Raw genomic sequence first — 11,187 nt, 5'->3', positions numbered from 1 at the left:
ATAGGTATATCTTGACAAGCGTTTCAAAGTTGTGGCAGATGATATGAATGGGCTGTTAGTGTCATTTAGGATAATTAAGGTTTTGTTGTTTCATACCTGTTTAACAGAGATGCTGGGGAAAGGTGGCAGTGACTGGAATGTTGAGGAACTGGAACACATGGGAAGGGTACTTCATCTGATAAGGTATCTGTGAGATCTTCATAGTATTTGGATAAGTTCTACTTATTTTGCCTGGGCTATAGGCAAGGGGCATTATGATGTGTAAATTGACAGCTGTTGAATAAAAGCTGTAGTTGGAGGTATGGGTGTTTCAATGTTAACAAAGGTTTGGGAACTGTGTGAGAAGTAGAGCTTAACAGTGTTTCCCCTCTAGCTGCTGTATGAAACTTAAATCTGGCCCACTTCACTATGCTTCCTGCTATCCTAGTCTCAAAATTGATTGCATTAAGTCAGCCACAACATTACTAAATCTTATTTTCTCTTGCACTTCTCATCTCTCTCCCCTCTTGTACCCAATAAAACCCAGAAATAAGCCAGTACACCGTGCATTGAATTTCTTTGTTAGTTTGAGTGGTTGTCATTCTGTGTGTTGGTTAGTTGCTTGTTTACATGTCCAGAATTGTGACTTCTTGTTATGATATGGAACAAATCACTTCTATAATTTTATCTTCTCAGTAGAAAATGCGACAACATGCAGATGTTTTGTATGATGTCTTAAGTTTCTTCTTCTTCTTCTTCTTCTACTTCTACTACTACTACTACTACTACTACTACTACTACTACTACTGTGCCATTCAGAAATTGTTGTTTGAAGTGGTGGAAGAAGGTGTGAAACAGTTGTGTGGACGTGAAGTGTGGCTATTTTGTAATGTGTTTATTGGAGCACAGCAATGAATTTTTGCGGTAGCTATGCATCTGTCAGCTGTAACATCACATTAAATACATAGAAATGTGCGTAATTCTTCTTTTAGCAAGTATACAGTGTACTAACAAAAATTGTTTTGTTGACAGTGTCTTACATCAAGACAATTGATGGTGTCTCTGGATGTTTTAGAGGTATATCTCCAAGGCTCAGTGGAATTATTGTTAACGGTCTTGTCTATTCACAAACATCTACATATTTAGGAGGAGACAAATATCTCGAAGAATGTGATGAGAGTAGACTCTCGGAGCAGGAAAGGTAAGTCTCCTGTAGTGTATATTGCTATTAAAATGCCATAAATTAAACAAGGTCTGGATTGTTACATTACAAAATAGAGAAAAAACATTGATTGCAGAATTAGCTGTGTTAAGTGACTTTGTTGTGAAACTGAAACAAAACAACATTCCAGTAATTTTCCGAAGGTACAAACAGTTGTCCCACATCTTATAAACAAATTTTCTCGATTTTTATTGTATGTAGAGATTGACAAATATCCAGTGAACCCAGTGAATGGGTACTGTTACTTATGAAAAGCTGTACTCGGGAAGAAAGTGGAGCAATAAAGTGAGGTTATGGTGAACTTTTTTTTTGTTTACTGGTAATGCAGTTTCTTGGTAGTAATAGTACATTTCCATTATTTCAATAAATAGCTACATAGTGATGGTAGATATGTGAAAACATTGCATGGTAGAAAATGGTGGTTGCAGTAAACTTTCTCAGGAGTTGTATGTATGCCACAGTGTCTTTTTGCTGTGGTCATTTAGTTCTGTGTTAAATGTGTGAACTTGATCATAATGCTGTCCCTGCTTATCTTTGTCATTTTGTAGCAACTTGGACTGTATAAGTTAAATCATAGAATCTTCAAGAGGCAGCAATTAGTAAGACACCAGAGAAATTTCAGACTCCACCTTACATGCCTGCTAAGTGCTACAAGCTCTGAAGATAACAACCTGAATGGTAAAATGATGGAAGGTGAAGCTGCTGGGCTTTGTTTGTTACTGTTAGAACTCCTCACCCATTATCCTTAGCGCTCACCTATCAGTAATAGCTTTATTGGAACATGGTCACTTCTTCTGCATTAGATCTGTAGGTGGTTGCAATTGAAATACACAGTTCTGTGTCTACTTAACCCTCATGATGGCTGGCCAGTGTGCCTGTGCGGTTCTAAGCACTTCAGTCTGGAACCACGTGACCACTACGGTCGCAGGTTCGAATCCTGCCTCGGGCATGGATGTATGTGATGTCCTTAGGTTAGTTAGGTTTAAGTAGTTCTAAGTTCTAGGGGACTGATGACCACAGATGTTAAGTCCCATAGTGCTCAGAGCCATTTGAACCCTCATGATGACACATTTTAGTTCTGCAGTCGTGACTTTGTCTGCCACTAATGTCCCAGAATGCTCTTGTAACCTTACTCACACACTTTATGGAAAGTGTTGAAGACCAGTTAATAACTACCTACATTATATGTTTAACAGAGAAGAGTATTGAATGGAGGTACTATGACTGGATGTTCAGAAAGGTTAACTGGGCTCTTTACAATCAACTGTAAGTTATAGTATACATACTTCGCTAGTATAAAAGAGCGGGTGGGACCTGTGGTGATCAGCTCAGTCACTAAAGCATCCGTACTGAAATCTGTTAGTTATTATAGAAGATATTCATTGAGGAACAGACACACAGAACTACAAAGATTGATAATCTGTTGTTTGGAGAAAAGCTATCAGCATGTTAGTAAGCTGGGCCTATAGCTAGGAAGAGATTTGAGAAGATGAGCTCATAGTGTGTGTTTCTGAACCATATAAACAGTTCCCCATCATTTGATGTAGTACAGTCTGTAATGTGGATTTGTGGGTGAAGATGAATATGTCCACTCACTGCTGTACTGGAAATTAAATTAAAAAGAAGTCATAGTTTCCGCTACAGTGCTGAACAGCCTGAACTTTTTTGAAATTACAATTGTAGCCAACCCAAGACCCATACTGAGTAAATGGTGTAACTGTAGAGAAATATTGATGGAATTTTTAACAGTGCTGCAAAAATAATTTAAAAAAATTACTAGATGTTCACTGTGTGCCATAAAATTGTCAGACTGACTTTGCCATCCTAACTCATTTTTTAAAAGTTTCAGTAAATGTGGAATTTTCCAGCTCCATGATTTTATCCTCATAATTAATTTCAGTTTCACTGCAATAAAAGCTACTAAACTGCTACAGTTTCACTTTTAACATGGGAGTGACAGTCACTATTAAATTCGTGGTCATCTCCGCTGGTTCTTCTCTCCATGACTGTTGTTGACCTCCTACTTCCTCTAGCCAGTGCCGATAATGTCCAGTACATGTCCACTGTGGTTAAAGCCTACTACTCCCTAGTCCACCATAGCATCTCAAACTAGAATCAGACTTTACATGGGTAAGGTGAAAAGTTCTCACCCCATGACATTGATAGTAATAATTTTGTTCTGTTGTGTTCATACATGTTAAACAATAAATTATCAACTCAATATTAATAATAGTTCTGTTTATATGGCTTTTTAAAGATGACATGTTGTCTGTTCTTTGTTTAAATGGATTAACAGTAATATCAAGACATCATAGAAATCTAAATTATTATTTATTATCACTAGAAACTGATCCAAAGGTTTTGAAGCTTTATAAGGAATCTTTTATATTTTTCACCAATTAAGAAATGTAAAACTGAATTCAAATCTAGTTGTATTTTTTCTTCTTAGAGATTTAGGTGAAGGGTGTTAAAGAATTCAACCACAGATAAGAAACTGTACAATATGGTATTGAATATCACCATCTTGAGCATATTTTGAGCACTTTTGTAGGATCACACCTAACTCTTGTTCACGACACTGTGTTGTGCAGCAGTGCAGCTAATTATCACTCAGTGATCCTATGAAATTATAACAATGTGTTTTACAAATAAGATTTATATGTTGATCTCGAGTTGCTAGATCTTTTACGTTTCAGTGAGAGATGTAATTGATAGTTCATCCAAATCTAAAGACTCTGAAAGTGATAGTAACTTTCCAAATGATTTACCAGAATCAGATCAAAAACAATGGAAGAAAGGCACCTTTACAATGCTGGAGCTATGTAACAACTGTAAATTTGCAGACAAGTCGGAAACTAATTTTCACATCTACAGTAATGTCATGGTGGTGACAAAGCTTAGCACAATGGAAGAAGCCATCACAAAAAGCACCCCAGAAATATTCAGCACAGAGCAAGGCAGGCTGGATATCCCTGTCCCAGGAGGAAGCCCAGAGGCTACTTATGAGTAGGTACATTAAACAATTATGTTGCAGCACTCAACTCTGCATTGCAAGGCATGTCTGTAGCAACCAGAGGGTTAATACATTTCACAAATACCACTTTTGTTGAGTGAGCAAAATATTTTGAGAACTATGTGGGAAGAGTAGAGTGATGATGGATCATAGGGAAAAACATCAGAGTAGGAGAGGTATGAAGAAGATTTTTATTCAGATAAGCTACTGCCTAGTGCCATGTTCATTGTCACTCGTAGATACTGCCACTGGTATGACTTCGTTAAGTTTGCTTCATATTTTCCATAGAACGAATCTGAAGGCAAGTGCGACTATTTAAGCACTCTCCAGTCAGCCAATGACATTATCTAAAAGCAAGTAATCTGCATCTCCAGCATAGAAACATTGAATTTCTCAAAACAAGTCAGAGTGCCGTGTGAAATTGCCAAACCAACAGCCTGCTGCACCTCAGTTTCAAAATAGTCAATGAAAGTTCTATTGAGCTACATGTATTTTAAATCTTTGTGCTTCGATTTGTGTGTAGAGGAATCTTAATTTTTACAGAGGGTTTGTTTGATCCTGTTTCATAGTGAGAACAATTTGGAGGACCCAAGACAGTTGACCATCTTGTGGGTGACATGGTTATTTAATATGCTACTGCAGTGAGATGAACAATTCATAACTCACATTAGTAAATATTAGCCAGGAAGCTAACAAAAAGCAGCTCTTGTTGCTGTAAGGAACTTTGAATCATACTGAAAATAAGGGAGAAGGAGCTTATTACAATCTGGAAAACACACTTCCTGAAAATTGCAGTGTCATGATAACTATTGCAAAAATATGGTAATAACTGTATGATGAGAGTCTTAAGTGTCAGATATCTGTTTGACACATTGTATTGCCAGTTAAAGAACAGAAGAAAAGTTGAAAATATAAGTATTTTGGTTTAAGTAGCTGTTAAGGACTTATAGCCTGTGGAGGGATGTTTTGACAAAAAGGTCACTTAAATTCATAGTCTTGCAGCAATGCAGGCATGGCATCATATGATTTTTTGAAATCTTCAAAGTTAGCTATATAAAGCTGGTATGATGAAATCTGTTGGGTGAAATGAGAGACTTTAGTGATGGGAAACAGCTTTCCTAGTATTTGGCTCATTTCCTTCCATAATTCATGTACATACTCAGCAATACAGGAAGTTTCTGCCAGAGGGTAATTAGCGCTGTACAAAATGTTAGTTCCTTCCTGGTTTGAGTGTGTTTGAAGTGCGGGGAGATGACTGTTTATCTGCATACACTTTTCTTCATGCCTCCACCTTCACCCTTGCCCCTCCCACCTTCCTCTGTGCTCCCTTCTCCTCTTTTTATTTACTATATCCTCTGCACCCTTGTGCAGCCACTGAGTCATCTGTTGAAAGACCTATCTCACACTATCCCCCTACTACCTCCTTGCCTCGTATGCTCTCCTCTACCCCCTCACCACCCCCCTCAGTCTTCGAAACTGCTCTCAATAATCATTAAACTCAGTGCAGATGCGATTTTATGCTTTTTGCTGTTCATATGTGTACTTTTACTTAAAACTTTTTCACATGTAGAATTGACTCTGATTTATATTTTTTGCAGAACATGGTCCATATGTTAAATCAAAGTTTCACTTATCTCATCCTTCTCTGTTCTGAGCCCAAAACTTCACACCTTGTCTTTCTGTAATAGTGGGGCGTGGAAATCCTTTCAGTAATGTAATTTATCTTCTTATGACTGATTTTCATTTTCAATCAAATGGGCAGACTTAATGCTTTAATAAGGCAATAGTACATACAAAACATGTTATTTGGGTGTCAAATGAGAGGCCAATTTGCAATGCCATTTAAAAAAATGTTTCCCATACTGTCTGATATTTTGTCTGCAAAATTGTAATTTAAACAATGGAAACTCGATGTTGGAATATCAATAATGTAGGAAAAGGTAATTTGGTAATTACTGTGAAGATCACATGTTAAGACACAGACACACACAAGTAAGACACTTATACATAAGCATTTGGCCACAGCCTTTGTCAGAACAAATCTTCACGGTAAGTAATAATCTATGTTGCCTCCATGAAGTAACTGATGATCAGTGAGATATTGAGGGTGCACTTTATGTAAGCTGTAATCACTGGGTGAGGCGGCACAGTAATTAGCACACTGGATTTGAATTTGGGAGAATAATGGTTCAGATCCCTGATCAGCCATCCAGACTTAGGGTTCATGTGATTTACCTGTCTCACTTAAGGCAAATACCAGTATTGTTCCCTTCAAAGCTCACGGCTGATTTCCTTCCTCTTTCCATATTCTGAGCCTTCACACTGTATTGACCTTGTTGTCAATGGGATGTTAAACTCTCATCTTCCTTCCATCATTCTTTATCTGTGCTCCTGGCTGCAGGTGGCAGGCATCAGAGAGAGGATGCATCTTGTTTCACTATGTGCCCTCAGACTCCAACATGAGGCATCCCATGTTTTGCTAATATAGAATCTGCTATCTTTGTTCATTAGGCTCTGTGGAGAGATGTGCATGGCTTCTTCACATACTTAGTCTTAGGCGAAAGTAGTCTGAGCACCTTTGTTTCTCCATAAACCATGGGCAGTTTCAAAAAATTGATATGCAGTGCCCAATTGATGAACTAATGGGAGTTCAGTTTTTGATTCATGTCCATGACTCTAGTACTCAGGTGAATTATTAAAAATGAAGGTACTCAGATGGTTGTGTTTCTTCTGGAACTGTGCTTAAAGAAGCAGTAGGTATTTTGCTTGGCAGACATGCAGTGAACATAGATAATGTTTCTATCTTTGCAATATATGGGACCCTATTGACACACAGAGGGTGCAATGTGAAGCGAGATATAAACCCTTGGTGATGCAGCAGCTAGCAAGTCACTGAAGTATGGCTGTACTGAGCACAATGGTGTCTGTACCTGGGGACAGAAGTCCCAATAATTGTATAAAAGGATGTGCTGCACAACTAACTCATCATTCATCAGCAGTCAACTGACGATGTGTCACTGCCAAAAACAATGCAAAACTGCCAACTTCTCATGGCAGAACACTGAAGAACTCAAATTGTCCTTGTGCTGATGCAATTGGAAACAATTTATTTTATGTACTGGTAAAGGAAAAAGAAGTAGTTTGTCTAAACAATCACATGTGAAGAATGATAATAAATTAATCTATAAATGTGTTTTAGGGAAATTAAACAAGATTTGTATCCAATTCATGCCTTGAGTTTCCCTCTCTTTTCTTAATTGACATGGTACATTATACAAAGGATCCTTTACTGTACTTTTCCTGAGAGTGTAAATGTTTCATTGCATAAATAAAGTAAAAATTTATCATATTAATGTTGGGGTTAATGTGTTTCTTTTTAAGGATTTCGCGACTTGTTAATAAACTGACTATTGACATAACAGCTCGCACAGCTGGAATTATTGCAAGCCAGCCACTGGCTGTGATAACATATCGGATGATGGCGCAATTTATTGGTGGTGAGGACAAATATAGGTAAGATAGAAATAAGTCATCAGATTTTGTTATTAAAATACTTAAGCATTCAGAAGCAAAACCAACTAACTTGACTTATCATGGAACTGGACAAATAAAAATTGGAGTAGTACTATTTTTAGCAGAAACAAAAGTAACATCTTCAAGTGACAGCAACTTTTGTAATAAATTTACAGATAAACCAAAACAGGTCATGTATTATTAGATTTTTCGCTCATCAGACACAGGCAGCCTCATTTATTCATTGTCCTGGCAGCAGCACGATAGCCCATGTCTAAGACTTGGTTAATTCCTCTTTTCCTCATATTGATTACTGACAAAGCTAAAGAAAACAAAGAACTAGATCCAGGAAAGTCGTACGTCAGTTTGGAAATCTTCTCTGTCCCCATACCAGTCTGTCATTTGGGTTTCAGTGGTTTGCTGCAGTGGACTGAATCATACAGTAGTTAATAAAGGCTCCATAATGTAAGTAAGTTGAAGGTGGTTGTTCCCAGATGTTAGAAATATCAATAACCCTGTGTTATAAGTGTGCAGTTTCTTGTATTTATGTTACGGGCTGTGTTGAATGGCGTAACTGTTAATAAACCTGTGCCCATTTGTATATCAAAGAGAGTGCTGTTGTTAAACACTGAACATGCATTAGAAAAAGAGTACTTTAAAACCTTGTCTGGTCATCCTGATATGGATTTCCCATGGTTACCTTAATTGCTTAAAGCAAATGTCGAGATAGTTCATGTTCAGAGGACATGGCCTATTTCCTTCTCTATTCTTGTCCCACCTGAGCTTAAATTCTCTGTAATCGCCATTTCATTGTCAACAAAATAACAAATTTTTGTCAGTATAATGTAATTGGATGGTTAAAAAATCTACTCTCCAAGTGGTGACAGAACATGCACATAAAGGAGGTTATACTTATGCAAGCTTTCGGATCCAGTGGCGCCTTCTTCCGGTAGAAGGGTTGAATGGGAAGGAAGAGGGGTGTAGGAAAAGGACTGGAGAAGTTTAGGTTTAGGAAAAGAGGTAGATTTCGGAAAAGTCACCCACAATCTCGGATCAGGGGAGACATACCAGATGGGATGAGAAGGAAAGACTGATCGTTGGGGACTGCACTGGACAAAATTTCAAAACCTGAGAGCTTAAAGATAGAAAACAGTGTAATATGCAAGATACAACATTGTACACAAGTTAATAAGAGTGAAAAGCTAAGTGGATTGTATGTATCAGAGGTGGGAGGGAGACAGCGAAAAATAGACAGGTCAGAAAATGAAAGATGTAGGAAAGTAAAATGGAGTGAAGAAATGCTGAGATGGAAGAAATTAATGTAAATTAAAGTCAAGTGGGTATCGAGAACCAAGAACATGTTGTAGTGCTAGTTCCCACCTGCGGAGTTATGAGAAACTGATGTCTGGGAGAGGAATCCAGATGGTGCTTGTGGTGAAACAGGCACGGAGGTCACCATTGTCATGTTGTAGAGCACGCTCTGCAACAAGATATTGTGTTGCCAGTACACGCCCTCTGCCTGTGGCTATTCATCCTTACTGATAACTGAGTGAGGTGGTGCAGTGGTTACCACACTGAACTTGGGATTCGGGAGGGCAGTGGTTCAAACCCGTGCCCAACCATCCTGATTTAGGTTTTCCATGATATCCTTAAATCCCTTCAGGCAAATGCCGGAATGGTTCGTTTTAAAGGGCACAACAGACTTCCTTCCCCAATATGATGGGACCAGTGACCTCACTGTTTGGTCCCCTCCCCCAAATCATTATTATTCTCCTCCTCCTCCTCCTCCTCCTCCTCCTCCTCCTCCACCACCACGAAACTTAATTTGGAGGCAGTCATGCCGATGTAAAAGGCCGAACAGTGTTCACATGACCTGTCATTTCACGGGTGGTTCTCCCTTTGATAGTATATGTTTTGCCAGTTACGGGATGGGTATAGGTGATGGCAGAAGAATGCATAGGCCAAGTCTTGCATTGGGGACAGTCAGAGGGGTAGGAGCCATACGCTATGGAGATGGGTGCAGAAGGTGCATAAGGCCTGACAAGGATACTGCAGCAATTGGAACGGTGACGAGAAGCTATTCTAGGTGTGGTGGGCAAAATCAGATAGAATGGATCTCATTTCAGGTCATGATTTAAGGAAGTCTTGACCTTGTTGAAGTAGCTGATTAACACATTCCAGATGAGGATAATATTGAGCAACAAGTGGCATGCTGTGAAGTTGTTTTTTGGTGGGATCAGCAGTACCAGGATTGAATGTGGGGGCCTGGGATATCTGCTTTTGAACTAGGCTGGTGGGGTAATTACCTCCAGTGAAGACTGAGGTGAGAATGGGGGTGTATTGCTGTAAAGTGTCTCCACTCTAACAAATAAGTTTGCCTCGAATGCCAAGGCTGTGTGGGAGGAAATGTTTGACATCGAAAGGATGGCAGTGTCAAAATGTAAATATTGTTGTTTGTTAGTAGGTTTGATGTGGACAGAAGTGTGTTGCTGGCTTTTGATGAGGATGAGATCAACATCTAGGAAAGTTGCATGGGATTTGGAATAGGACCATGTGAAATTTAATGGGGAGGAGGTATTCAGATATTCCAGGAATTTTAATAGATCAACCTCACCAATGAGCCCCTATGGTGAAGATGTCATCAATGTCTCTCAACCATACCAGGGGCTGAAGACTTATGGATACCAAAAGCCCCGTCTTGGTGATCCATGAAAAAGTTGGCAAAGGAAGGAGCCATCCTAGTTCCCATGGCCATGCCCCTGATTTGTATATCTACTCCTCAAAGGTGAAGTAGTTGTTTGTAAGTACAAAATTGATAAAATTGATTAAGGTGAGCAGGAAGGATGTCATAGGTTTGGAATCAGGTGGCTGCTGACTGTGGAAACATTCAGTTCCAGACAAACCATGTACATGGGGGATGTTGGTAGAGAGGGAGGTGGCATCAGTGGTGACAAACAAGACGTGTAGTGGGATTGTGACAGGCATGGATTTCAGATGATTTAGGAAATGATTGGTGTCTTTAATATAGGAGGGACGTCTTTGTACTGTGGGGTGAAGGTGTTGATCAACCAAGGCAGATATACTTTTGGTGGGTACTTTGAAGCCAGCAACTATAGGACTTTTGTCAGGATGTTGTTCTAATCCTCCTCCTTGGTATTTATATTTTGTTTTTGAGGATTTAAAATAAACCCACTTTACAGATGGTAACACACATTGTGATGCCAAAACATTGAACATTTCATTTAGAACTGCCAAAAAGAAAGCTTGGTCTTCTTTATCTACAGAGAATTTCTTCTGCAGAGAGTTTACAATTATATGGTGGTTGGTTATGGAGCAGCTAATTTTCAGTTCCTTAAATAGGGTTTTAGTTTACTTAAAAGTGACAATGTACAGCATTCTATGTAATTGGCCTAGCTTCTGGAAGGCTAACTTACTGTAGTACTTGGATTCAGCACACGGA

The 11,187-nt window shown here is 38.8% G+C and overlaps 1 protein-coding gene across 1 annotated transcript in view; it reads left to right on the top strand.

Moving 5' to 3' along the window:
* The window catches only part of LOC126173337 (mitochondrial carrier homolog 2-like), a 64,331-nt gene that overhangs the window by 12,355 nt on the left and 40,789 nt on the right, over window positions 1-11,187 (top strand). Inside the window, exons 3-4 of the mRNA XM_049920948.1 lie at window positions 1,012-1,180; window positions 7,596-7,727. Coding sequence (XP_049776905.1) covers window positions 1,012-1,180; window positions 7,596-7,727 — 301 coding nt within the window. The remainder of the gene's footprint in view (window positions 1-1,011; window positions 1,181-7,595; window positions 7,728-11,187) is intronic.

Source organism: Schistocerca cancellata, chromosome 1 (assembly GCF_023864275.1).
Source record: "Schistocerca cancellata isolate TAMUIC-IGC-003103 chromosome 1, iqSchCanc2.1, whole genome shotgun sequence".
Lineage (NCBI taxonomy): Eukaryota > Metazoa > Arthropoda > Insecta > Orthoptera > Acrididae > Schistocerca > Schistocerca cancellata.
This window is presented reverse-complemented; position numbering and strand designations above follow the sequence as displayed.